Here is a 25,620-nt window from a genome sequence, read left to right on the forward strand (position 1 = left end):
CCTGCCCACCCCCCAGCCCCACCCATTGAGGGGCGTGTCCATGGATGGGTCAATGATGTCACCCCATGGCCCCGCCCACCCCCAGCCCCACCCACTTTCTGGGCGTGTCCATGGAGAGGTCAATGATGTCACCCAAGCCCCGCCCACCCCAGCCGCACCCATTTAGGGGCGTGTCCATGGATGGGTTAATGATGTCACCCATGACCCCTCCCATCCCCCAGCCCCACCCACTTGCAGGGCGTGTCCATGGATTGTTCGATGATGTCACCCAAGACCCCGCCCACCCCCAGCCCCACCCATTGAGGGGCGTGTCTGTGGATGGGTTAATGATGTCATCCATGGCCCCGCCCACCCCCAAGCCCCACCCATTTATGGGCGTGTCCATGTTAACCATGGAGAGGTTAATGATGTCACCCATGGCCCCGCCCACCCCCAAGCCCCACCCACTTTCTGGGCGTGTCCATGGAGAGGTCGATGATGGCGCCGAAGGGGCCGAAGGCTCCGCGCAGCAGCTCCGGGCTCAGCTCGGCCCCGTGCACGTACAGAGTGTTCCCCTTGCGGGGGGGGCGGCGCTCGGGGAACGAGTCCGACCCTGGGGGGCGAGGAGAGACCCCCAAGATTGGGGTGAGACCCCCAGGAATGGGGTGAGACCCCTGGGATTGGGAAGAGACCCCCAGGAATGGGGAGAGACCCCCGGGAATGGTGACATGGAATGGGGACAGACCCTCAGGAATGGGGAGAGACCCCCAGAGAGACCCCCGGGATGGGGAGAGACCCCCGGAATGGGCGGGGACCCCCGGGAATGGGGAGAGACCCCCAAGATTGGGGTGAGACCCCCAGGATTGGGGACAGACCCCCAAGATTGGGGTGAGACCCCCGGGAATGGGGAGAGACCCCCGGGAATGGGGAGAGACCCCCGGGATTGGGGAGAGACCCCCGGAATGGGGAGAGACCCCCAAGATTGGGGTGAGACCCCCGGGAATGGGGAGAGACCCTGGGATTGGGGTGAGACCCCCGAGAATGGGGTGAGACCCCGGGAATGGGGTGAGACCCCCAAGATCGGGGTGAGACCCCCGGGAATGGGGAGAGACCCCGGGATTGGGGTGAGACCCCCGGGAATGGGGTGAGAACCCTGGGATTGGGGAAAGACCCCCGGGGTTGGGGACATGGAATGGGAACAGACCCCCAAGATTGGGGTGAGACCCCTGGGAATGGGGGAGATCCCTGAGATTGGGGACATGGAATGGGAAGAGACCCCCAATATTGGGGAGAGACCCCTGGGAGTGGGGAGAGACCCCCGGGACTGGGGACACCCACCCAGAAAACGGGGACACCCCCCCAGAACCCCTCAGAGAGCCCCCAGCACCCCAATATTCACCCCCTCCCCCCACTACGAGACCCCCAGGACCCCCCAAGCACCCCCAGAACCCCCCAGGAGCTTTAAGACCCCCCTAAAGAAGTTTTAAGGCTCCCCAAAAATTTTCAAGCACTCCCATGGGGTTTTAAGACCCCCCCGCAATAAGGTTTTAAGACTCTCCCAACAAAGTTTTAAGTCCCCCCAATAAAGTTTTAAGTCCCCCCCCAAGGGTTTTAAGACCCCCCCCCCCTAAGGTTTTTAGGCCCCCCCCAAAAGTTTTAAGACCCCCCCCCATTAAGGTTTTTAGACCCCCCCCTCCATGAGGTTTTAAGTCCCCCCTCAAGGGTTTTAAGACCCCCCCCCAATAAGGTTTTAAGACCCCTCCCCAATAAGGTTTCAAGCCTCCCCAGGGGTTTTAAGACCCCCCCCTCCGTAAGGTTTTTAGGCCCCCCCAATAAAGTTTTAAGACCCCCCCCCCAATAAAGTTTTAGGCCCCCGCCCAAGGGTTTTAAGACCCCCCCCCATGAGGTTTTAAGCCCCCCCAAGAAGTTTTAAGACTTCCCAATAAAGTTTCTAGCCCCCCCCCTAAGGTTTTTAGGCCCCCCCTCCATGAGGTTTTAAGTCCCCCCCACAAGGGTTTTAAGACCCCCCCATTAAGGTTTTTAGACCCCCCCCCATTAAGGTTTCAAGCCCCCCCCATTAGGTTTTAAGTCTCCCCCCATAAGTTTCTAGACCCCCCCCCACCATGAGTTTCCAGGCCCCCCCCACCATGAAGTTTCAAGCCCCCCCACCCGAGTTTTTAGAGCGCCCCCCATGGGGTTTTAAGACCCCCCCCATATTTAACCCCTCATACTTTGGAAAGGTCTCAGGACCCCTCCCCATTTCAGGACCCCCATAATGAACATTTAACCCCTCGTACTCCGGAAGGCTCCCAGGACCCCCCCCAGCCCCATTTAACCCCTCGTACTCCGGAAGGCTCCCAGGACCCCTCCCCATTTCAGGACCCCTCCCCACCCATATTTAACCCCTCGTACTCCGGAAAGATCCCAGGACCCCTCCCCATTTCAGGACCCCTCCCCATGAATATTTAACCCCTCGTACTCCGGAAGGCTCCGTCGCGCTCCCGCCGCTCCTCGGCCTCGCCCTCGTTCTCCCAGTCCAGGCGCCGCTCCCGCTCCCCCCCCCGCTCCGGGGGCTCCCCCCGCGCCCCCCCCTCGGGCTCCCGCAGCCGCTCGCTGGCGCTGACAAAGCTGGGGGGGGGGGGGAAAAAAATGGGGGGGTCAGGGGGGTCCCCAAAACACAGGGGGGGTCCCAAAACTCGGGGAGGGTCCCCAAAACACAGGAGGGGTCCCAAAATCTGGGGAGGGTCCCAAACTCGGGGGGACCCCAAAACTCGGGGGGACCCCAAAACCCACACATGGGGGTCTCAAAACTCGGAGGGTCCCAAAAACCCTGCGGGGGTCCCAAAACACAGGGGGGGTCCCAAAACACAGGGGGGGTCCCAAAACTCGGGGAGGGTCCCCAAAACCCACAAGGAGGGACCCCAGACCCACACATAGGGGTCCCAAAATCTGGGAGGCTCCCCAAAACTCGGGGAGACCCCAAAACTCGGGGGGACCCCAGACCCACACAGGGGGTCCCCAAAACCCACACATGGGGTCCCAAAACTCGGGGAGGGTCCCCAAAACCTACAAGGAGGGACCCCAGACCCACACATAGGGGTCCCAAAACCTGGGAGGCTCCCCAAAACTCGGGGAGACCCCAAAACTCGGGGAGACCCCAGACCCACATAAAGAGGTCCCCAGACCCAAAAGGGGGGACCCCAGACCCACATTGGGGGGTCCCAAAACCCGGGGGGACTCCAAAACTCGGGGAGGGTCCCCAAAACCCACAAGGAGGGACCCCAGACCCACATTGGGGGAACCCCAAAACTTGAGCGGACCCCAGACCCACAGGGGGAGGATGCCCAAAAGTCGGAGGGACCCCAGACCCACATAAAGGGGACCCCAGACCCACAAAGGGGACTCCAAAACTCGGGAGGAGCCCAAACCCACAAGGGGGGACCCCAGACTCACATGAGAAGACCCCAGACCCACAAAGGGGGGACCCCAAACCCCAAGGAGACTCCAGACCCACATGAGGAGACCCCAGACCCAGACAGGGGAACCCCAAAACTCGGGAGGAGCCCAAACCACAAGGGGGGACCCCAGACCCACAAGGGGGGACCCCAAAACTTGGGAGGACCCCAGACCCACAAAGGGGGGACCCCAAACCCCAAGGAGACTCCAGACCCACATGAGGAGACCCCAGACCCACAAGGGGGAACCCCAAAACCCAAAAGGGGGAACCCCAAAACTCGGGAGGACCCCAGACCCACATAAAGGGGACCCCAGACCCACAAAGGGGGGACCCCAAAGCCCACAAGGAGGGACCCCAGACCCACCTTGGGGGAACCCCAAAACTCGGGGGGACCCCAGACCCACAAGGGGGACCCCCAAACCCCAAGGAGACCCCAGACCCACAAAAACTCGGGAGGACCCCAGACCCACATGAGAAGGTCCCCAAAGCCCCAGGGAGACCCCAGACCCACAAAGGGGGGACCCCAAACCCCAAGGAGACCCCAGACCCAAAAGGGGGGACCCCAGACCCACACTGGGGGAACCCCAAAACTTGAGGGGACCCCAGACCCACATAAAGGGGACCCCAGACCCACAAGGGGGGACCCCAGACCCACACTGGGGGAACCCCAAAACCCCAAGGAGACCCCAGACCCAGACAGGGAACCCCAAAACTCGGGAGGACCCCAAAAACCACACAAGGGGACCCCAGACCCACATGAGAAGGTCCCCAAAGCCCCAGGGAGACCCCAGACCCACAAGGGGGACCCCAAAACCCAAAAGGGGGGTCCCCAAAACTTGAGGGGGCCCCAGACCCACATAAAGGGGACCCCAGACCCACAAGGGGGGACCCCAGACCCACATGAGGATACCTCAGATCCACATTGGGGGAACCCCAAAACTCGGGAGGACCCCAGACCCACAAAGGGGGGACGCCAAAGCCCCAGGGGGACCCCAGACCCACAAGGGGGGACCCCAGACCCACAAGGGAGAACCAAAAACTCGGCAGGACCCCAGACCCACAAAGGGGACCCAAAAGCCCCAGGGAGACCCCAGCCCCACATTGGGGACCCCAGACCCACAAGGGGAACCCCCAAAATCCCAGAAGACCCCAGACCCACATTGGGGGAACCCCAAAACTTGAGGGGACCCCAGCACCACAAGGGGGGACCCCAGACCAGGGACCCCCAAACCTCAGGAGGGACCCCAAAAACCACACAGAGGGACCCCAGACCCACATGAGGAGACCCCAGCCCCACAAGGGAGAACCCCCAAACCCCAAGGAGACCCCAGCCCCACATTGGGGACCCCCCCTCACCTCTCATACAGCGATTTCCTCTGGGGGCGACGCGACTGTTGGGGGATAAAAACACAATTTGGGGAGGGGTCCCGACCTTGGGGCACCCCATAAACAAAGAGAGGGTTCCCCACACCCCCCCCAGAAGCCCCCAGACCCAAATTGGGGGGTTTTGGTACCTCCTGGGAGTCGTCGTCGGCCGAGACGCTGCGCTGGAAGGGCTGGAAGGTGGGGGTGGGGCCCTTCTCGGGGTCCTGGGGGGGGCACGGGGGTGAGGGGGGGTCCCACAAGGTCCCCATGACCCCCCCTGGGGATTTGGGGGGGTCTCAGAGGGGTTTGGGGGGGTCTGAGAGGGGTTTGGGGGGGTCTGAGAGGGGTTTGGGGGTGATGGGAGGTTCTGGAAGGTGATTTTGGGGAGGGGTCCCAGTTGGGTTTTGGGGGTCCCAGGGGGGTTTGGGGGTCCCAGGGGGGTTTTGGGGGGTCCCAGTTGGGTTTTGGGTGGTCCCAGAGGGATTTTGGGGGGTCCCACAATGTCCCCATGACCCCCCCTGGGGGTTTGGGGGGGTCTCAGAGGGGTTTGGGGGTGATGGGAGGTTCTGGAAGGAGATTTTGGGGAGGGGTCCCAATGGTCTGAAATGATGGGAAAGGTTTGGAGGGGGTCCCAGGGGGATTTTAGGTGGTCCCAGGGAGATTTTGGGGGGGTCCCAGAATGTTTTTGGGGATTCCAAGGAGATTTTGGGGGGTCCCATGGGGATTTTGGGGGTCCCAGTGTAATCTCAGTGGGATTTTGGGGGTTCCAGAGAGGATTTTGAGTCCCCAAAAAGATCCCGGGGGTTTGGGGTAAATCCTGAAGATTTTGGGGGTATCCCGAGGGTCTCGGGGTGGGGGGGATGGTTTGGGTATCCCCAATTTTTGGGTATCCCCAATTTTGGGGTATCCCCCATTTTTGGGTATCCCCCATTTTTGGGTATCCCCAATTTTTTTTGGGGGGGGGTCCCCACCTTGAGTTTGCCCTCGAGGGTCCTGGAGCGTTTGAACCCCGAGTTTTTGTTCTCGGCCTTGATGGCGCTGATGGCGCCGGACTTGACCAAGAGCTTGGCCTGCTCGGTGGCCGTGGCCGTGTCCAGGGGGGCTGGTCCGACATGGCTGGGGGAGGGGGGGTCAAATTGGGGGGGTCACCATCAATTTTGGGGGTGTCACTTTTGGGGGTGGTTCATTATTGGGGGTTCATTATTGAGGGTTCATTATTGAGGGTTCATTATTGGGGAAGGTCATTACAGGAGGGGTCACTATTGGGTGGTCACTTTTGGGGGGTCACCATCACTATGGGGGTGGTCACTTTTGGGGGGTCACCATCAATTTTGGGGGTGTCACTTTGGGGGGGTTCATTATTGGGGGTTCATTATTGGGGTGTCACCATTGGGGAAGGTCATTACAGGAGGGGTCACTTTGGGGTGGTCACTTTTGGGGGGTCACTGTCACTATGGGGGGGTCATTTTGGGGGTGGTCACCTTTGGGGGGGTCACCATCAATTTTGGGGGTGTCACTTTTGGGGGGTCACCGTCATTATGGGGGGGTCATTATGGGGGTGGTCACTATGGGGGGGTCACCATCAATTTTGGGGGTGTCACTTTTGGGGGGTTCATTATTGGGGGTTCATTATTGGGGAGTCACCATAGGGGGATCACCATTGGTCACCATTGGGGAAGGTCATTACAGGAGGGGTCATTATTGGGTGGTCACTTTTGGGGGGTCACCATCATCATGGGGGGGTCATTTTGGGGGTGGTCACTATGGGGGGTCACCATCAATTTTGGGGGTGTCACTTTTGGGGGGGTTCATTATTGGGGTGCCACCATTGGTCACCATTGGGGAAGGTCATTACAGGAGGAGTCACTTTTGGGGGGGTTCATTATTGGGGGTTCATTATTGGGGTGTCACTATGGGGGGGTCACCATTTCCCCCCCAATTTCCCCCTCCCCATTTCCCCCACTTTCCCAGCCCCCTCCCCATTTAGTCCCCATTTCCCCCTCCCCATTATTCCCCCAAAGCCCCCTCCCCAATTTCCCCCTCCCCATCTCTCTCCTTATCTCCCCCTCCCCATTCTCCCCCTTTCCCAGCCCCCTCCCCATTTCCCCCTCCCCATTTCCCCTCCCCTGTCACAGCCCCCTCCCCATTTCCATCTCCATTATTCCCCCAGAGCCCCCTCCCCATTTCCCTCCAATTTCCCCCTCCCTATTTCCTCCCCTTTCCCAGCCCCCTCCCCATTTCCCTCTCCCCATTTCCTCCCACAGAGCCCCCTCCCCAAAAATGGATCCCAGTGATTGAGTATTATGGGAAAGGGGCCAAAGACCCCCCCCATTTCCCCTTTCACAGCCCCCTCCCCATTTCCCCCTCCCCATTTCCCCCTCCCCTTTCCCATTTCCCCCTCCCCATTTCCCCCCCCCCCCCGAGCCCCCTCCCCATTTTCTCACATCGTTTGATGCCCCCCTGGGCGCTGCCCCCCCCCGAGCTCTGCTGCTTCTTCAGCGCCAGCAGCGCCTTTTTCTGGGGGAGGGGGACACAAAAATGGGGATCAGGGGGGATGGGACCCCTCCCCAAGGAGCTGAGACCCCCCCGGGGCACCCCCATGGAGCCCCCCCAAAATCCCCCCAAAAATCCTCTCAAAATCCACCTCAAATCCCCCAAAACCCCCCCAAAAATCCCCTCAAAATCCACCTCAAATCCCCCCAAACCCCCCCAAGAATCCCCCCAAAATTCCCCCAAAAATCCCCTCAAAATCCACCTCAAACCCCCCCAAAATTCCCCCAAATCCCCCCAAAAATCCCCCCAAAATTCCCCCAAAAATCCCTCCCTAAAATCCCCCCAAAATCCCCCCCAAAACCCCCCCAGGCCTCCCCAAATCTCCCCAAAACCCCCCCAGGATTCCCCAAAATCCCCCCAAATCTCCCTTAAATTCAAAATTTTCCCCACAAAATCCCAATTTTTCCCCCAAATACCCCCAAATCCCAAATTTTCCCCCAAATCCCCTCCGAAATTTCCCCAAAGTCCCCTCAAACCTCCTCAAATCCCCCCAAATACCCAATTTTCCCCAAATCTCCCCCAAATTTCTCCCAAATCCTCCAAAATCCCAAATGTCCCCCCAATTTCCCCCCAAAACCCCAAATTTCCCCCCAAAATCCCAAATTTCCCCCCATTCCCACCCAAATCCCTCAAAATAGCCATTTTCCCCCCAAATCTCACCCAAATTCCCCTAAATCCCAAATTCGCCCCCCCAAAATCCCAAATTTCCCCCCAAATCCCCCTAAACCCCAAATTTCTCCCAAAAATCCCCCCAAATCTTCCCCTAAACCCCAAATCTCCCCCAATTTCCCCCCAAAATCCCAAATTTCCCCCCAAAATCCCAAATTTCCCCCCTCACTTTCTTCCTCAGCTTCGCGAATCGCTTCTGCAGCGCCTCCTCCTCCTCGCTCAGGCCGGGCGGCAGCGTCAGCATGGCAGGGACACCGGGGGGACACCTGAAGGGATTTTGGGGGAATTTGAGGAGAATTTGGGCGAATTTGAGGAAATTTTGGGCCAATTTGAGGAAAATTCGGAGGCCCCGCGCGGTTTCCTGGGCAACGCAAGGCGGAAGTGAGCGGCGCCTTCCCACAGCGTAAAGCCGCGTTCCTATTGGTTAAGAGAGGGAATTCCGAGCGCTGATTGGTTGGAAGGAGAAAGGGGCGGGATTACGGCGATGCCGGCAGTTCCGGTACTTCCGGTGGCGGCGGCACCGAGGTGTCCTGAGGAGAATTTGGGGGAATTTGAGGAAATTTTGGGCGAATTTGAGGAGAATTTTGGGGGAATTTGAGGAAAATTCGGAGCCCCCGCTCGGTTTCCTGGGCAACGCAAGGCGGAAGTGAGCGGCGCCTTCCCACAGCGCAAAGCCGCGTTCCTATTGGTTAAGAGAGAAAATCCCGAGCGCTGATTGGTTGAAAGGAGAAAGAGGCGGGCTTACTGCGCTGCCGGTACTTCCGGGTTGGCGTCCGGTACTTCCGGTGGCGGCGGGAGCGCTTCCGGTCATGGCGGGGATGGAGATGGAGAGGATCGGTGAGGATTGGGGTGAATTTTTGGGGTTTTTTTTGGGTTTTTTGGGGATTTTCGGTGACTGCTCCGGTGTTTCCTCAGCGCTGCCGCCCCGCGGGCCCCGGGAGCTGCCGCTGGCGCTGCTGGAGTTGGGAAGCTCCGGGAGGTTCGAGCTCCTGACCGGAGAACCGGGGGATGCGGAGGGGCCCGAGCACCGCAGCACCGTGAGTGGATTGTAGGGAAAAATAAATAAAACGAAACGGGCGCGAAAATTGCGGAATTCGGCCCGAAAAATTCAAAATTCGCGCCAAAAATCGCGAAATTTACACCCAAAAAAATTCAAAAATCGCAAAGAATGCCCCCCAAAAAAACCCAAATCCTCCCCTAAAATACCCCAAAAAATCCTTAAATTCCCCCCAAAAAACCCAAATTCCCCTCCAAAATCTCCCCCAAAAAATCCTTCAATTCCCCCAAAAAAACCCAAATTCCCCTCAAAAATCTCCCCAAAAAACCCCAAATCCCCCAGGCCCCTCCAAAAAACCCCAAATCCCTCTCAAAATCCCACAAAACCGCAAATCCCAAAATCCTCAAAACCAATCTTCCTAAACCTCACCAAAAATTCCAAATCTCCCCCCAAAAACCCCAAATCCCACCCAAAAAATCTCCAAAATCCGCCCAAAATTCCAATTTCCACCCCAAAAAAACCCAAATCCCCCCAAAACCCCAAATCCCCCCAAAAATCTCCACAAAAAACCAAATTTACCCCCCCAAAAACCCCAAATCCCCAAAATCTCCCCCAAAATCCCGCTCAAAAAATCCCAAAATCCCCCCAAAATTCCAATTTTCGCCCCCTATTTTGAGGTCTCTTTATTTGGGGAGGGGTCTCCTCACCCGCCCCTCCCCCCCCTCAGCTCCCTCAGGGTCTCCCCCCCTGGGCCCCGCCCCCTTTGTGGGCGGAGCTTGAGCGGAAATTCCTGGGGACCCCCGAGGGGCTCCCCCTGCACCGGCACCAGCGGGCCCGGAGGTAAAGTGGGGAGGGGGCTTCAAATGGGGAGGGGTCCCCAAAAATTGGGTGGGGGGAGGCTTCCAAAATGGGGGCTAAAAGTGGGGAGGGGGCTTCAAAATGGGGAGGGGTCCCCAAAAAATTGGGGTGGCGGGGCTCCAAAATGGGGGGTTAAAAATGGGGAGGGGTCCCCAAAAATTGGGGTGGGGGGGGAGCCCAAAATTGGGTGGGGGGGCTCCAAAACGGGGGGTTAAAAATGGGGAGGGGTCTTCAAAATGGGGAGGGGGCTTTAAAAATGGGGAGGGGTCCTCAAAATGGGAGGGGGCTTTAAAAATGGGGAGGGGTCCTCAAAATGGGGAGGGGGGGCTCCAAAATGGGGGGGCTAAAAATGGGGAGGGGTCTTCAAAATGGGGAGGGGTCCCCAAAAATGGAGGAGGGGTCCTCAAAATTGGGGTGGGGGCTCAAAAAGTGGGGAGGGGGGGGCTTAAAAAATGGGGGTGAGGGTCCCAAAAATGGGGAGGGGGGGTCCCAAAAATGGGGGGGTCACTAAAAGTGGGGAGGGGGCTAAAATTTGGGGGGAATAAAAATGGGGAGGGGTCCCCAAAAATTAGGGGGGGAAGGGGCAAAGAAATGGGGAGGGGTCTCCAGAGTTGGGGGTGGGGGGCTCAAAAAATGGGGTGGGGGTCTCAAAAATGGGGGTGGGGGGGTTCAAAAAATGGGGGTGGGGGTCCTGGGTGACCCCTGGGTGACCTTTGACCCCCAGGGCGTGGCTGAGGACCCCAGACCCACGAGCTCTCTTTGCCCTGGACCCCACCCCCGTGGGCGGGGGGCTTCGGGCTGAGCGAGACCCCCGGACGGGCGCCCTGCTGGGGTTCAGCGAGGTGGGGAGGGGGCTTCGGGAAAGTGGGGAGGGGGCTTCGAGGGGGTTTTGGGGGGATTTGGGGGGGTTTTGGGGGGGTCTTTGGGGGTCTCAGGTGTTTTTGGGGAGGGGTCTCAGGGGTCCCTGGGTCTCTCAGGGGTCCCTGGCAGATTTTGGGGAGGGGTCTCTGGGGTCTCAGGTGTTTTTGGGAGGGGTCTCAGGGGTCCCTGGGTCTCTCAGGGGTCCCTGGCGGATTTTGGGGAGGGGTCTCTGAGGTCTCAGGTGTTTTTGGGGAGGGATCTCAGGGGTCCCTGGCTGATTTTGGGGAGGGGTCTCAGGTGTTTTTGGGGAGGGGTCTCTGAGGTCTCAGGTGTTTTTGGGGAGGGGTCTCAGGGGTCCCTGGCTGATTTTGGGGAGGGGTCTCTGGGGTTTCAGGTGTTTTTGGGGAGGGGTCTCAGGGTTTTTGGGTATTTTTGGAGAGGGATTTCAGGGAATTTGGGGAGGGGTCTCTGGGTAATTTGGGGAGGGGTCTCAGGCTAATTTGGGGAGGGGTCTCAGGGGTCTCAGGGTAATTTGGGGAGGGGTCTCTCCGCAGGAGCTGCTCCCCTCCGTGGGTCTCTGGGTGTTTTTGGGGAGGGATTTCGGGGGTTTTTGGGGAGGGGTCTCTGGGTATTTTGGGGAGGGGTCTCTGGGTAATTTGGGGAGGGGTCTCAGGGGTCTCAGGCTAATTTGGGGAGGGGTCTCAGGCTAATTTGGGGAGGGGTCTCTCCGCAGGAGCTGCTCCCCTCCGCGGGTCTCTGGGTGTTTTTGGGGAGGGGTCTCAGGGGTTTTTGGGTATTTTTGGGGAGGGATTTTGGGTGTTTTTGGGGAGGGGTCTCTGGGTAATTTGAGGAGGGGTCTCAGGGTAATTTGGGGAGGGGTCTCAGGGTCTCAGGCTAATTTGGGGAGGGGTCTCTGGGTAATTTGGGGAGGGGTCTCTCCGCAGGAGCTGCTCCCCTCCGCGGGTCTCTGGGTGTTTTTGGGTATTTTTGGGAAGGGATTTCAGGGGATTTTGGGGAGGGGTCTCTGGGTAATTTGGGGAGGGGTCTCAGGCTAATTTGGGGAGGGGTCTCAGGGGTCTCTGGGTAATTTGGGGAGGGGTCTCAGGCTAATTTGGGGAGGGGTGTCTGGGGTCTCAGGTGTTTTTGGGGAGGGGTCTCAGGGTAATTTGGGGAGGGGTCTCAGGGTAATTTGGGGAGGGGTCTCTGGGTAATTTGGGGAGGGGTCTCTGGGTAATTTGGGGAGGGGTCTCTGGGTAATTTGGGGAGGGGTCTCTCCGCAGGAGCTGCTCCCCTCCGCGGGTCTCTCCCCCTCCTCCTCCCCGTCCCTGCTGCGCCCCCCGGGCGAGGGGCTCAGGGTGGGCGGGGGTCTCACCAGCGTCCCCTTCTGGCCAGGTACGAGACCCCTCCCCAAATTATCTGAGACCCCTCCCCAAAATACCCCTGACCCCCCCAAAAGCCCCCAGACCCAAAAAAACCCCCCCAAAATCCCCCAAGGGACTCAGGGTGGGCGGGGGTCTCACCAGCGCCCCCTTCTGGCCAAGTACGGACCCCCGAGACCCCTCCCCAAAATATCTGAGACCCCTCCCCAAAATACCTGAGACCCTTAGGACCCCTCCCCAAAATAACCCCAGACCCCTCCCCAAATTCACCTGAGACCCCTCCCCAAAATAACCCCAGACCCCCCTGAGACCCCTCCCCAAAATACTCTGAGACGCCTCCCCAAAATACCCCAGACCCCTCCCCAAAATATCTGAGACCCCTCCCGAAAATACCCGAGACCCCTCCCCTAAATCCCCAGAGCCCCCGGGACCCCTCCCCAAAATATCTGAGACCCCTGAGACCCCTCCCTAAAATACCTGAGACCCCTCCCCAAAAGGTCCCAAAGACCCCTCCCCAAAATCCCCCCCCAGACCCCCCCCAAATTCCCAAAGACCCCTCCCCAAATTCCCAGACCCACCTAAAAAAATCCAGAGACCCCTCCCCAAATTCCCAGAGACCCCTCCCCAAATTCCGAGACCCCTCCCCAAATTCCCAGAGACCCCCCCCAAAATCTTTGAACCCCCCAAAAAGTCCCAGAGACCCCTCCCCAAAATTCCCCCAGATCCCCCCAAATTCCCAAAGACCCCTCCCCAAATTCCCAAGACCTCCTTCCAAATTCCCAGACCCCCCCAAATCCCAGACCCCCAACCCAAGACTCCTCCAGAGACCCCTCCCAAATTCCCCCCCCCCCCAGGCGGGCAGGACGAGCCCACCCTGGATCAGCTCCGAGCCCCCCGAAATGAGGAGGAGGAGGAGGACGTGGACTTCGACACAGGTGAAGCCCCCAGACCCATTTTGAGGTCCCCCCCTTCAATGAAGCCCCCAGACCCATTTCGGGGTCCCCTTCCCACCCCCAGACCCATTTTGGGGTCCCCCCCCCCTTCAATGAAGCCCCCAGACCCATTTTGGGTGCCCTCCCCACCCCCAGACCCATTTTGGGGGATCCCCCTCACCTCAATGAAGCCCCCAGACCCATTTCGGGGTCCCCTGATTTTCCCCCCCCCCAGATTTGCTGACGACCCCCCCAGGGCTGAAACGGGGGGTGGAGTTCAAACCCCAAGGTGAGAATTTGGGGAGGGGTCTCTGGGAATTTGGGGAGGGGTCTCTGGGATTTTTTGGGGGACTTTGGGATGGATTTTTTGGGGGGGTTGGGAATTTGGGGAGGGGGCTTTTGGATTTTGGGGGGTCTGGGAATTTGGGGAGGGGTCTCTGAGATTTTTTTGGGGGTCTGGAATTTTGGGGAGGGGTCTCTGAGATTTTTTTGGGGGGTCTGGAATTTTGGGGAGAGGTCTTTGGGATTTTAGGGGGGTCTGGGAATTTGGGGAGGGGTCTCTGGGATTTTTTGGGGGTTGGGAATTTGGGGAGGGGTCTCTAGGATTTTGGGGAGGGGTCTTTGCGATTTTTTTGGGGGACTTTGGGATTTTTTTTTGGGGGGGTCTGGAATTTTGGGGAGGGGGCTCTGAGATTTTTTTGGGGGTTGGGAATTTGGGGAGGGGTCTTGGAATTTGGGAGGGGTCTGGGAATTTGGGGAGGGGGCTCTGGATTTTTTTTGGGGGTCTGGAATTTTGGGGAGGGGTCTTTGGGATTTTTTGAGGGGGGTCTGGAATTTGGGGAGGGGTCTTTGCAATTTTTTGGGGGACTTTGGGATTTTTTGGGGGGCTCTGGGAATTTGGGGAGGGGGCTTTTGGATTTTAGGGGGCTGGGAATTTGGGGAGGGGCTTTTGGATTTTGAGGGATCTGGAATTTTGGGGAGGGGTCTCTAGGATTTTGGGGAGGGGTCTTTGAAATTCTTTGGGATTTTTTTGGGGAGGGGTCTCAAATTTTTTTTGGGGGGAGGGCCTGAAATTTTTTTAGGGTCATCTGAGAATTTGGGGAGGGGTCTTATATTTTGGGGAGGGGTCTCAGATTTCTTTTTTTCTGCCGTCTTTGGGATTGTTTTGGGGGTGCTGGAATTTTGGGGAGGGGTCTTCAATTTTTTGGGGAATTTTTGAGATTTTTTTTTGGGGGGGGGTCTTTGTGATTATCCCCAATCTGGGGGTGCAAACAAAAGACCCCTCCCCAAATTCAGGTTTTGGGGAGGGGGCTCTGTCCCTGTCCGGCCTCTTGGAGACCCTCGACACTTTGGAATTGGGGGGGGGGGGCGACCCCCAGCTTGGGACCCCCCCCAAATCCCCCCAGAGCCCCCCCCATAATCAATTTGGGGAGGGGTCTCACCCCGAGCCCCCCCCCCGCCGTTGTGACAGCCTGGAGGAGCTGCTGGCCAAGGTGGGCGGAATTTGGGGAGGGGGCTTTGAGGGGTTAATTTGGGGAGGGGGCTTTGGGGTTCATTTGGGGAGGGGGCTCAGAAGTTAATTTGGGGAGGGGGCTTGGTTAATTTGGGGAGGGGCTTTGGGGTTAATTTGGGAGGGGGTTAATTTGGGGAGGGGGCTGCCCCGGTTTGGGGTTAATTTGGGGAGGGGGTTAATTTGGGGAGGGGTCTCGGTTAATTTGGGGAGGGGTCTCAGGGTTAATTTGGGGAGGGGGCTCAGGGTTAATTTGGGGAGGGGGCTCGGGGGGTTAATTTGGGGAGGGGGCTTGGGGGTGAATTTGGGGAGGGGGGCTCAGGGTTAATTTGGGGAGGGGGTTCGAGGGTTAATTTGGGGAGGGGGCTTTGGGGGGTTAATTTGGGGAGGGGGCTTGGAGATTAATTTGGGGAGGGGGTTAAGGGTTAATTTGGGGAGGGGGTTAATTTGGGGAGGGGGCTTGGGGGGGTCTCTGTGTTCTTCCCCAAAACTCCTTCAGACCCCTCAAGACCCCCAAAATCCTCCCCAAATTCCCTCAGGACCCCCCAAATCCTCCCCAAATTCCCCCTAAATCCTCTCAAATCCCCCGAAGACCCTCAAATCCTCCCCTAATTCCCCCCAAATCCCCCCAGGACCCCCTCAGATCCCCTCAGGACCCCCCAAATTGACCCCAATCCCCCCAAACCCCCCAAATCCTCCCCAAATTCCCCCCAAATCCCCCCAGGACCCCCCAAATCCTCCCCAAATTCCCCCAGATCCCCCAGGACCCCCCCAAATCCTCCCCAAATTCCCCCTTAAATCCTCTCAAATCTCCTGTAGACCCCCCAAATCCCCCTCAATTTTCTCCAAATCCCCTCAAATCCTCCCAGGACCCCCTAAATCCTCCCCAAATTTCCCTAAATCCCTCCAAATCCCCTCAAATCCTCTCAGGACCCCTCAAATCCTCCCCAAATTTCCCCCAAATCCCCTCAGGACCCCCTAAATCCTCCCCAAATTCCCCCCAAATCCCCCCAAATCCTCCCCAAATCCCCCCCAGCCACCTCAGGACCCCCCAAATCCTCCCGAAATTCCCCCCAAATCCTCTCAGGACCCCCCAAATTCCCTCTAAATCCCCCCAAATCCCTCAGGACCCCCCAAATCCTCCCCAAATCCCTCCAAACCCCCTCAAATCCTCTCAGGACCCCCCAAATTGACCCCAATCCCCCCCAAACCCCCCCAGGAGGAGGTGGGGACCCCCCCAGCGCCGCCCCCCGAGCCCCCCGAGGAGCTTTGGGCTGAGCTGGTCGATGCCACCACCCCCGTGCAGGGCTTTGAGGAGCTGCTGCCTGACCCTGCACACAAGGTGGGGTTTGGGGGGTCCTGGGGGATTTTGGGGGTCCTGAGGGATTTGGGGAGGATTTGGGGGGTCCTGGGGGGATTTGGGGGGGTTTGGGCTGAGCTGGTCGATGCCACCACCCCCGTGCAGGGGTTCGAGGAGCTGCTGCCTGACCCTGCTCACAAGGTGGGTTTTGGGGGGTCCAGGGGTGATTTGGGGAGGATTTGGGGGGTCCTGGGGGATTTTGGGGGGATTTGGGGGGGATTTTGGGGGGTTTGGGCTGAGCTGGTCGATGCCACCACCCCCGTGCAGGGCTTTGAGGAGCTGCTGCCTGACCCTGCACACAAAGTACAATTTGGGGAGATTTTGGGGGGTCTTGGGGGGATTTTGGGGGGTCCTGAGAAGATTTTGGGGGTTTGGAGAGGATTTGGGGTGATTTGGGGAGGGTTTGGGGGGTCCTGAGGGGATTTTGGGGGGTTTGGAGGGGGTTTGGGAGGATTTGGGGGGGTCCAGAGGGGATTTGGGGAGAATTTGAGAGGAGTCTGGGCAGGTTTAGGGAGGATTTGGGGGGAATTTGAGGAATTTTGGGGGGTCCTGGGGGATTTGAGGAGGATTTGGGGCGTCTGGAGAAGTTTGGAGAGGATTTGGGGGAATTTGAGGGGATTTTGGGGGGTCCTGAGGGGATTTGGGGAGGTTTGGGGGGGATTTAGGGAAGGTTTGAGGTGATTTGAGGGGTCCAGAGGGGATTTGGGGTGCTCTGGCAGTTTTGGGGTGCCCCAAAATCCCCATTTTTTCCCCCAAAGTGGCCGTTCCTGTGCCTGGAGCGGGGTCACTGCGGGCTTTGGGATTTTGGGGTTTTTGGGGTTTTTTTTCAGATTTTTTTTTAATTTTTTTTGGGTTTTTTGGGCTTCCAGAATGACCCAAAATCCCCATTTTTTCCCCCAAAGTCTCCGTTCCTGTGCCTGCAGCGGGGTTTGGGATGCTCTAGAATTTTGGGGGTATTTTTTGGATTTTTTTTGCAAATTTTATGGGATTTTTTTCAGATTTTTTTGGGGTTTGGGGTATTTTGAGGTTCCAGAATGCCCCAAAATCCCCATTTTTCCCCCCAAAGTGGCCGTTCACCCCGGATCCATTCCAGCAACGCGCCGCCCTGTGCCTGGAGCGGGGTTTGGGATTTGGGGGTTTTTTTGGGGATTTATTTTTGGGATTTTTTTTAGGTTTTTTGGGGGGATTTTTTTTGGTTTTTTTGGGGTTCTGGGTGACCCAAAATCCCCATTTTTTCCCCCAAAGTGGCCATTCCTGTGCCTGGAGTGGGGTCACTGTGGGCTTTGGGATTTTGGGGTGTTTTTGTGGTATTTTTAGGGGGTTTTTAGGGCTTTTTTTTCGGATTTTTTTCGGGTTTTTTTGGGTTTTTGGGTATTTTGAGGTTCCAGAATGACCCAAAATCGCCGTTTTTCCCCCAAAGTGGCCGTTCCTGTGCCTGGAGCGGGGTTTGGGATTTTGGGGTGGTTTTGGGGATTTATTTTTGGGATTTTTTTCAGAATTTTTTTGGATTTTTTTGGGCTTCCTGGATGCCCCAAAATCCCCGTTTTTTCCCCCAAAGTGGCCGTTCCTGTGCCTGGAGCAGGGTTTGGGATTTTGGGGTTTTTGAAGGTTTTTTTGTTTGTTTTTTTGGGGTTTTTTTTCACAATTTTATTGGATTTTTTCCGGGTTTTTTTGGTTTTTGGGTTTTTTGGGCTTCCAGAATGCCCCAAAATCCCCATTTTTTCACCCAAAATCCCCGTTTTTCCCCCAAAGTGGCCGTTCCAGCCTGACCCCTTCCAGCAACGCGCCGCCCTGTGCCTGGAGCGGGGTTTGGGATTTTGGGGTGTTTTTGGGTTTTTTTTTCGGAATTTTATCGGATTTTTTTCGGATTTTTTTTGGGTTTTGGGTTTTTTGGGCTTCCAGAATGCCCCAAAATCCCCGTTTTTCCCCCAAAGTGGCCGTTCACCCCGGACCCCTTCCAACAACGCGCCGCCCTGTGCCTGGAGCGCGGTCACTCGGTCCTGGTGGCCGCTCACACCTCGGCCGGCAAAACGGCCGTGGCCGAGTACGCCATCGCGCTGGCCCGGCGCCACATGACCCGGTGAGAGCCCCAAAAACCCCTCGGGGGGTCTCAAAATTGGCTTGGGGGGTCCCAAAATCGCCTCGGGAACCCCAAAAACGTGTCCGGGGGTCCCAAAATCGGGTTCAGGGACCCCAAAAATGCCTTGAGGGGGTCCCAAAAACCCTTTGATGGGCCCCAAAATCGTGTCCAGGGACCCCAAAAACGTGTCCGGGGACCCCAAAAACGGCTTGGGGGCCCCAAAATCGTGTCCAGGGACCCCAAAAATGGCTTGGGGGTCCCCAAAATCGCATCCAGGGACCCCAAAATCGTGTCCAGGGACCCCAAAATCGTGTTCAGGGACCCCAAAAATGGCTTGGGGGACCCCAAAAATGGCTCGGGGACCCCAAAAATGGCTTGGGGGGGACACCAAAAATGGCTTGGGGGGGTCCCAAAAACCCTTTGATGGGCCCCAAAATTACCTTGGGGGTCCCAAAATCGCATCCGGGGACCTCAAAAATGGCTCGGGGACCCCAAAACCTCCCCCCCAAACTCCCCTAAATCCCCCTCAGAGACCCCTCAGAGACCCCCAAATCCCCCCCAAATCCCCCTCAAAATCCCCCCAATTCTCCCCAAAATCCCCCCAAACCCCCTCAAATCCCCTTCAGAGACCCCCAAACCCCCCCAAAATCCTCTCAAAATCCCTTCAGAGACCCCCAAACCCCCCAAATCCCCCAAAATCACCCCAAATCCCCTTCAGAGACCCCCAAATCCCCCCAGACCCCTCCCAAACCCTCCCAAATCCCTTCAGAGACCCCTAAATCCCCCTCAAAATCACCCCAAGACCCCTTCAAGAGACCCCCAAACCCCCCAAACCTCCCAAAATCCCCCAAACCTCCCCAAATCCCCTCCCGAGACCCCCAAACCCCCCCAAATCCCCCCAAAATCACCCCAAGACCCCTTCAAAGACCCCCAACCCCCATTTTTGCCCCCTCCCCCCCCCAGGTCCATCTACACCTCTCCCATCAAGGCCCTTTCGAACCAGAAATTCCGGGATTTTCGGGAAACCTTCGGCGACGTGGGGCTGCTGACGGGGGACGCGCAGCTGCGGCCCGAGGCCGCCTGCCTGGTCATGACCACCGAGATCCTGCGGTGGGGAGGGGTCTCAAAGGGGTCCTGGGGGGTCCTGAGGAGGTTTGGGGGGGATTTGTGGGGTTTTGGGGGTCTTTGAAGGGATTTGGGCGGGTTTGGGGTCTCTGGAGGGGATTTGGGGAGTCCTGGAGGGTCCTGAGGGGATTTGGGGAGGTTTGGGGGGTCTCTGAGGGATTTGGGGGGATTTGGGGGTCTCTGAGGGGTCTCTGAAAGGGATTTGGGGGGTCCTGGGGGGGTCCCAAGGGGTCCTGGGTGGGTCCTGGGGGAGTTTGGGGGTCTCTGAAGGGGATTTGGGGGGGATTTGGGGTCTCTGGGGGGATCTGGGAGGGATTTGAGGGACTCTGAGGGTCTCTGAGGGGGATTTGGGGAGGTTCAGGAGGAGTTTGGGGGTCCTGGGTGGGTCCTGAGGGTCTCTGGGGGATTTGGGGAGGGTCTTGGGGGAGTTTGGGGGTCTCTGAAAGGGATTTGGGGGGTCCTGGAGGGGTCCCGAGGGGTCTTGAGAGGGATTTGTGGGTCTCTGAAGGGGATTTGGGGAGGTCCTGAGGGATTTGGGGGGATTTGGGGGTCTCTGAGGGGGATTTGGGGAGGTTCAGGAGGAGTTTGGGGTCCTGGGTGGGTCCTGAGGGTCTCTGGGGGATTTGGGGAGGGTCTTGGGGAGTTTGGGGGTCTCTGAAAGGGATTTGGGGGATTTGGGGGTCTCTGAAGGGGATTTGGGGGGATTTGGGGGTCTCAGGGGGGGCTGCTGACGGGGGACGCGCAGCTGCGGCCCGAGGCCGCCTGCCTGGTCATGACCACCGAGATCCTGCGGTGGGGAGGGGTCCCCAGGGGTCCTGAGGGGATTTGGGGGGGTTCTGAGGGGTCCCAAGGGGTCCTGGGTGGGTCCTGAGGTGATTTTGGGGGGATTTGGGGGGGGTTCTGAGGGTCCTGAGGGGATTTGGGGGTGTTGGGGGAGTCCCAGGGGGTCTTGAGGGGTTCTGAGGGGATTTGGGGGTCCCTGAGGGGTCCTGGAGGTGATTTTGGGGGATTAGGGGGGTTCTGAGGGTCCTAAGGGGTCTCAAGGGGTCCTGGGTGGGTCCTGAGGCGATTTGGGGGAGTTTGGGGTCTCTGAGGATCTCTGAAGGGAATTTGGGGAGGTTCTGAGGGGTCCCAAGGGGTCTTGAGGGGATTTGGGGGTCTCTGAAGGGGATTTGGGGAGGTTCGGGAGGAGTTTGGGGGGCCTGGTTAGGTCCTGAGGGGTCTTGGGGGTCTCTGAAGAGGATTTGGGGGGTCCTGGGAGGGGTCTCAAGGGTCTTGAGGGGGATTTGGGGGAATTTGGGGGTCTCTGAGGGTTTGGGGGAATTTGGGGGTCTCTGAAGGGGATTTGAGGAGGTTCTGAGGGGATTTGGGGGGGTTTTGGGGTCTCTGAGGGGTCTCTGAAAGGGATTTGGGGGGTCCTGGGGGGGTCTTGAGGGGTATTTGTGGGGATTTGGGGAGTCTCTGAGGGGTCTCTGAGGGGGATTTGGGGAGGTTCGGGAGGAGTTTGGTGGTCCTGGGTGGGTCCTGAGGGATTTAGGGGGATTCTGAGGGGTCCTGAGGGGATTTGGGGGTCTCTGAGGGTATTTAGGGGCTCCTGGGGGGATTTGGGGGTCTCTGAGGGTCCTGAGGGGATTTGGGGGGGATTTGGGGGTCTCAGGGGGGGCTGCTGACGGGGGACGCGCAGCTGCGGCCCGAGGCCGCCTGCCTGGTCATGACCACCGAGATCCTGCGGTGGGGAGGGGTCCCCAGGGGATTTGGGGGTCTCTGAAAGGGATTTGGGGGGATTTGGGGGGGTTTTGGGGGGGTTCGGGAAGAGTTTGGGGGTCCTGGGGGATTTGGGGTCTTTGAAGGGGATTTGGGGGAGTTTGGGGGTCTCTGAAGCGTCTCTGGGGGATTTGGGGTCTCTGAAGGGGTTTTGGGGGTCCTGGGTGGGTCCTGAGGGGATTTGGGGGGGATTTGGGGGAGTTTGGGGGTCTCTGAGGGGATTTGGGGGAGTTCGGGAGGAGTTTGGGGGTCCTGTGTGGGTCCTGAGGGGTCTCTGAGGAGATTTGGGGGGATTTGGGGGTCTCTGAAGGGGATTTGGGGGTCTCTGAGGGGTCTCTGAAGGGGTTTTGGGGCTCCTGGGGGGCTTTGGGGGTCTCTGAAGGGGATTTGGGGGTCCTAGGGGGTCCTGGAGGTGATTTTGGGGGATTTGGGGGGGATTTGGGGGTCTCTGAAAGGGATTTGGGGGCTCCTGGGGGGATTTGGGGGTCTCTGAGGGTCTCTGTAGGGATTTGGGGGGATTTGGGGGGATTTGTGGGGTTTTGGGGAGTCTCTGAGGGGTTTTGGGGGGATTTGGGGTCTCTGAAGGGGATTTGGGGGAGTTTGAGGGTCCTGAGGGGATTTGGGGTGGTCTTGGGGGTCTCTGAAAGGGATTTGGGGAGGTTCTGAGGGGTCCTGAGGGGATTTGGGGAGTTTGGGGGTCTCTGGGGAATTTGGGGGGGTCTTAGGGGGCTTTGGGGGTCTCTGAAAGGGATTTGGGGCTTTCTGGGGGTTTGGGAGGAGTTTGAGGGTCCTGGGTGACTCCAGAGGGGTCCCTGGGGGTGCTGAGACCCCTCCCCAAATTCCCCCCCCCCCCCAGGTCGATGCTGTACAATGGCTCCGACACCATCCGGGACCTGGAGTGGGTGATCTTCGATGAGGTGCACTACGTCAATGACGATGAGGTGGGGTCTTGGGGGGTCTTTGGGGGTCTTTGGGGTTTTTGAGGGTCCCGAGTTCATTTTTGGGGTCCCCAGGTGATTTTGGGGCTCCCCTGACCCCGTTTTTGCCCCTCCAGAGGGGCGTGGTGTGGGAGGAGGTGCTGATCCTTTTTGGGGTTTCTCTGTTGATTTTTGGAGTTTTCCTGTTGATTTTTGGGGGATTTTTGGGGTTTTTGGGGGATTTTTGGGGTTTTTGGGGTCCCTGGGGGGTTTTTGGGGGTCCCGAGTTCATTTTTGGGGTCCCCAGGTGATTTTGGGGCTCCCCTGACCCCGTTTTTGCCCTCCCAGAGGGGCGTGGTGTGGGAGGAGGCGCTGATCCTTTTTGGGGTTTCTCCATTGATTTTTGGGGGATTTTTTTGGGGGGATTTTTGGGTTTTTGGGGTCCCTGGGGGGTTTTTGAGGGTCCCGAGTTCATTTTTGGGGTCCCCAGATGATTTTGCGGCTCCCCTGACCCCGTTTTGGCCCCGCAGAGGGCGTGGTGTGGGAGGAGGCGCTGATCCTTTTTGGGGTTTCTCTGTTGATTTTTGGGGGTTTTGGGGGGGATTTTTGGGGTTTTTGGGTTCCCAGGGGTTTTTGAGGGTCCCGAGTTCATTTTTGGGGTCCCCAGGTGATTTTGGGGCTCCCCTGACCCCGTTTTTGCCCCGCAGAGGGGCGTGGTGTGGGAGGAGGTGCTGATCCTGCTGCCCGAGCACGTCAAGCTGGTTCTGCTCAGCGCCACCGTCCCCAACGCGCTCGAGTTCGCCCAGTGGGTCGGGTGAGGACCCCCAGGGGGGGCTTTTGGGGGGCTTTGAGGGGTTTTGGGGGGTCCTGGAGGGGATTTGGGTGGTGCCTGAGGTGATTTGGGGGTCCTTGGGGGTTCTTGAGGGGTTTTGGGGGTGCCTGGGGGGTCCCTGAGGGGTTTTTGAGGGCTTTTGGGGGTCCTGGAGGGGCTTTGGGGATTTTTGGGGGGTCCCTGAGGGGTTTTGGGGGTGCCTAGGGGCTTTTGGGGGTCCTGGAGGGTTTTGGGGGGTCCCTGAGGGGTTTGGGGGGTGCTGGGGGGATTTGGGAGGGATTTGAGGGTTTTGGGGGTCCTGGAGGGCTTTGGGGATTTTTGGGGGGTCCTTGAAGGGTTCTGGGGGGACTTTGAGGGTTTTGGTGGTGCCTGAGGTGATTTGGGGGTCCCTGAGGGGTTTTGGGGATTTTTGGGGGGTCCCTGAGGGGTTTGGGGGGTCCCCAGGGAGATTTGAGGGGTCATTGAGGGGCTTTGTGGGGTTTTGGGGGTGTCTGGGGGGATTTGGGGGGTCCTTGAGGGGTTTTGGGGATTTTTGGGGGGGTCTCTGGGGGGTTTTGGGGGTCCCTAGGGGCTTTTGGGGTCTTGGGGCGTCCCCAGGGAGATTTGGGGGTCCCTGGGGGGCTTTGGGAATTTTTGGGGGGTCCTTGAGGGGTTTTGGGGGGTTCTCAGGGGGATTTGGGGGTCCTGCCCTGTTTCCCATCCCATTTTTTCCCAATTTTCCCGTTTTTTCCCCCATTCCAGCCGCACCAAGCGCCGCTGTGTCCGTGTTCTCAGCAGGGCTCTCTCCTGCCCTATTTCCCATCCCACTTTTTCCCAAAATCTCCATTTTTTACCCCATTTCAGCCATACAAAGCAGCGCTGTCACTGCTCCAATCACTGCTCTCACATTTCCCACTCCATTTTTCCCAATTTTCCCGTTTTTTCCCCCATTCCAGCCGCACCAAGCGCCGCTGTGTCCGCGTTATCAGCAGAGCTCTCTGTGCTCTCCATTTTTTCCCAAAATCTCCATTTTTTCCCCCATTTCAGCCACACCAAGCACCGCTGTCACTCCCCTCATATTTCCCACCTCATTTTTCCCAAAATTTCCATTTTTCCCCCGTTCCAGCCGCACCAAGCGCCGCTGTGTCCGTGTTATCAGCAGGGCTCTCTCCTGCCCTGTTTCCCATCCCATTTTTTCCCAAAATCTCCATTTTTTACCCCATTTTAGCCACACAAAGCAGCTCTGTCACTGCTCCAATCACTCCCCTCACATCTCCCTATCCATTTTTCCCAAAATTTCCATTTTTTACCCCATTTCAGCCACACAAAGCAGCACTTTCACATTTCCCACCCCATTTTTTCCCAAAATCTCATTTTTTTACCCCATTCCATTTACCTCACCCCATTCCAAGCACACCAAGTGGCACTTTCACATTTCCCATCCCATTTTTCCCAAAATCTCCATTTTCACCCCATTTCAGATGCACCAAAGGCTGCTGTGACTGCTCCAATCACTGCTCTCACATTTCCCATCCCATTTTTCCCCAAAATCTCCATTTTTTTACCCCATTTCAGCCACACAAAGCAGCACTTTCACATTTCCCACCTCATTTTTTCCCAAAATCTCATTTTTTTACCCCATTCCATTTACCCACCCCATTCCAAGCACACCAAGTGGCACTTTCACATTTCCCTGTCCATTTTTCCCCAAAATTTCCATTTCTTACCCCATTTCAGCCACACAAAGCAGCACTTTCTCATTTCTCTATGCATTTTTCCCAAAATCTCCATTTTTTCCCCCATTCCAGGCACACCAAGTGGTACTTTCACATTTCCCATCCCATTTTTCCCCCAAATCTCCATTTTTTGCCCCATTTCAGCCACACCAAGTGGTACTTTCTCATTTCTCTATGCATTTTTCCCAATTTTCCCGTTTTTTCCCCCATTCCAGCCGCACCAAGCGCCGCTGTGTCCGCGTTCTGAGCACCCCGCGCCGCCCGGTGCCGCTGGAGCATTTCCTGTTCACCGGGAACAGCTCCCGCACCCGGCACCAGCTCTTCCAGCTGCTGGGCCCCAGCGGGGCCTTCAGCACCCAGGGGTGAGACCCAAACCTGCCTGGATTTTACCCAAAAATCTGCCACAATCTGACCCAAAAACCTGCCCTAAACTACCTCAAAAATCTGCCCCAAACCTGCCTGGATCTCACCCAAAAATCTGCCCTAAACTGTTCCAAAAAACCTGCCCAAACCTGCCTGAATCTGACCCAAAAACCTGCCCAAATCTGGCTGGATCTCACCCAAAAATCTGCCCTAAACTGTTCCAAAAAACCTGCCCAAATCTGCCTGAATCTGACCCAAAAATCTGCCCCAAACCTGGCTGGATCTGACCCAAAAATCTGTCCTAAACTGTTCCAAAAACCTGCTTGAATCTGCCCCAAAAACCTGCCCCAAACCTGCCTGGATCTCACCCAAAAATCTGCCACAGTCTGACCCAAAAACCTGCCCAAATCTGGCTGAATCTGACCCAAAAATCTGCCCTAAACTGTTCCAAAAACCTGCTTGAATCTGACCCAAAAACCTGCCCAAATCTGCCCCAAACCTGCCTGGATCTCACCCTAAAATCTGCCCTAAACTGTTCCAAAAACCTGCCTGAATCTGACCCAAAAACCTGCCCAAACCTGCCTGGATCTCACCCAAAAATCTGCCCTAAACTGTTCCAAAAACCTGCCCAAATCTGGCTGGATCTCACCCAAAAACCTGCCCTAAACTGCCCCAAAAACCTGCTTGAATCTGACCCAAAAACCTGCCCCAAACTTGCCCCAAACCTGCCTGAATCTGCCCCAAACCTGTCCCAAAAACCTGCCCCAAATCTGCCTGAATCTGACCCAAACCTGTCCCAAAAACCTGCCCCAAACTGCCCCAAACCTGCCCTAAAAACCTTCCCAGAACCTGCCCCAAACCTGCCTGAATCTGCCCCATACCTGCCCCATACCTGCCCAAACTG

The 25,620-nt window shown here is 57.7% G+C and overlaps 2 protein-coding genes across 4 annotated transcripts in view; one reads left to right on the forward strand and one right to left on the reverse strand.

The window, feature by feature from the left end:
- Positions 1-447: 447 nt before the first annotated feature.
- LOC135441416 (negative elongation factor E-like) lies at positions 448-8,405 on the reverse strand (the record flags this gene model as incomplete). Its single annotated transcript, XM_064700962.1, is given in 8 exon segments — positions 448-592; positions 2,459-2,607; positions 4,793-4,827; positions 4,951-5,025; positions 5,773-5,900; positions 5,903-5,917; positions 7,246-7,318; positions 8,193-8,405. Coding segments are annotated over 8 exon segments (695 nt in total), but the record flags the coding sequence as incomplete, so codon positions are not given.
- Positions 8,406-8,661: 256 nt separating this feature from the next.
- SKIC2 (SKI2 subunit of superkiller complex) overlaps positions 8,662-25,620 on the forward strand; it is a 44,369-nt gene continuing 27,410 nt past the window's right edge. For 2 of the 3 annotated variants that reach the window (XM_064700963.1, XM_064700964.1), the window contains exons 1-14: positions 8,663-8,860; positions 8,939-9,060; positions 9,748-9,860; positions 10,603-10,720; positions 12,020-12,131; positions 12,973-13,053; positions 13,286-13,339; positions 14,347-14,543; positions 15,780-15,902; positions 17,855-18,000; positions 18,964-19,110; positions 21,746-21,830; positions 22,514-22,620; positions 24,569-24,715. In XM_064700963.1, the coding sequence (XP_064557033.1) occupies positions 8,833-8,860; positions 8,939-9,060; positions 9,748-9,860; positions 10,603-10,720; positions 12,020-12,131; positions 12,973-13,053; positions 13,286-13,339; positions 14,347-14,543; positions 15,780-15,902; positions 17,855-18,000; positions 18,964-19,110; positions 21,746-21,830; positions 22,514-22,620; positions 24,569-24,715 (1,580 nt within the window). In that variant the 5' untranslated portion in view covers positions 8,663-8,832. Of the gene's footprint in view, positions 8,861-8,938; positions 9,061-9,747; positions 9,861-10,602; positions 10,721-12,019; positions 12,132-12,972; positions 13,054-13,285; positions 13,340-14,346; positions 14,544-15,779; positions 15,903-17,854; positions 18,001-18,963; positions 19,111-21,745; positions 21,831-22,513; positions 22,621-24,568; positions 24,716-25,620 lie in introns of all 3 variants that reach the window. The other variant, XM_064700965.1, reaches the window with a different exon arrangement.

The sequence above is a fragment of the Zonotrichia leucophrys genome, unplaced genomic scaffold, assembly GCF_028769735.1.
Source record: "Zonotrichia leucophrys gambelii isolate GWCS_2022_RI unplaced genomic scaffold, RI_Zleu_2.0 Scaffold_285_66912, whole genome shotgun sequence".
NCBI classification, from domain to species: Eukaryota; Metazoa; Chordata; class Aves; order Passeriformes; family Passerellidae; genus Zonotrichia; species Zonotrichia leucophrys.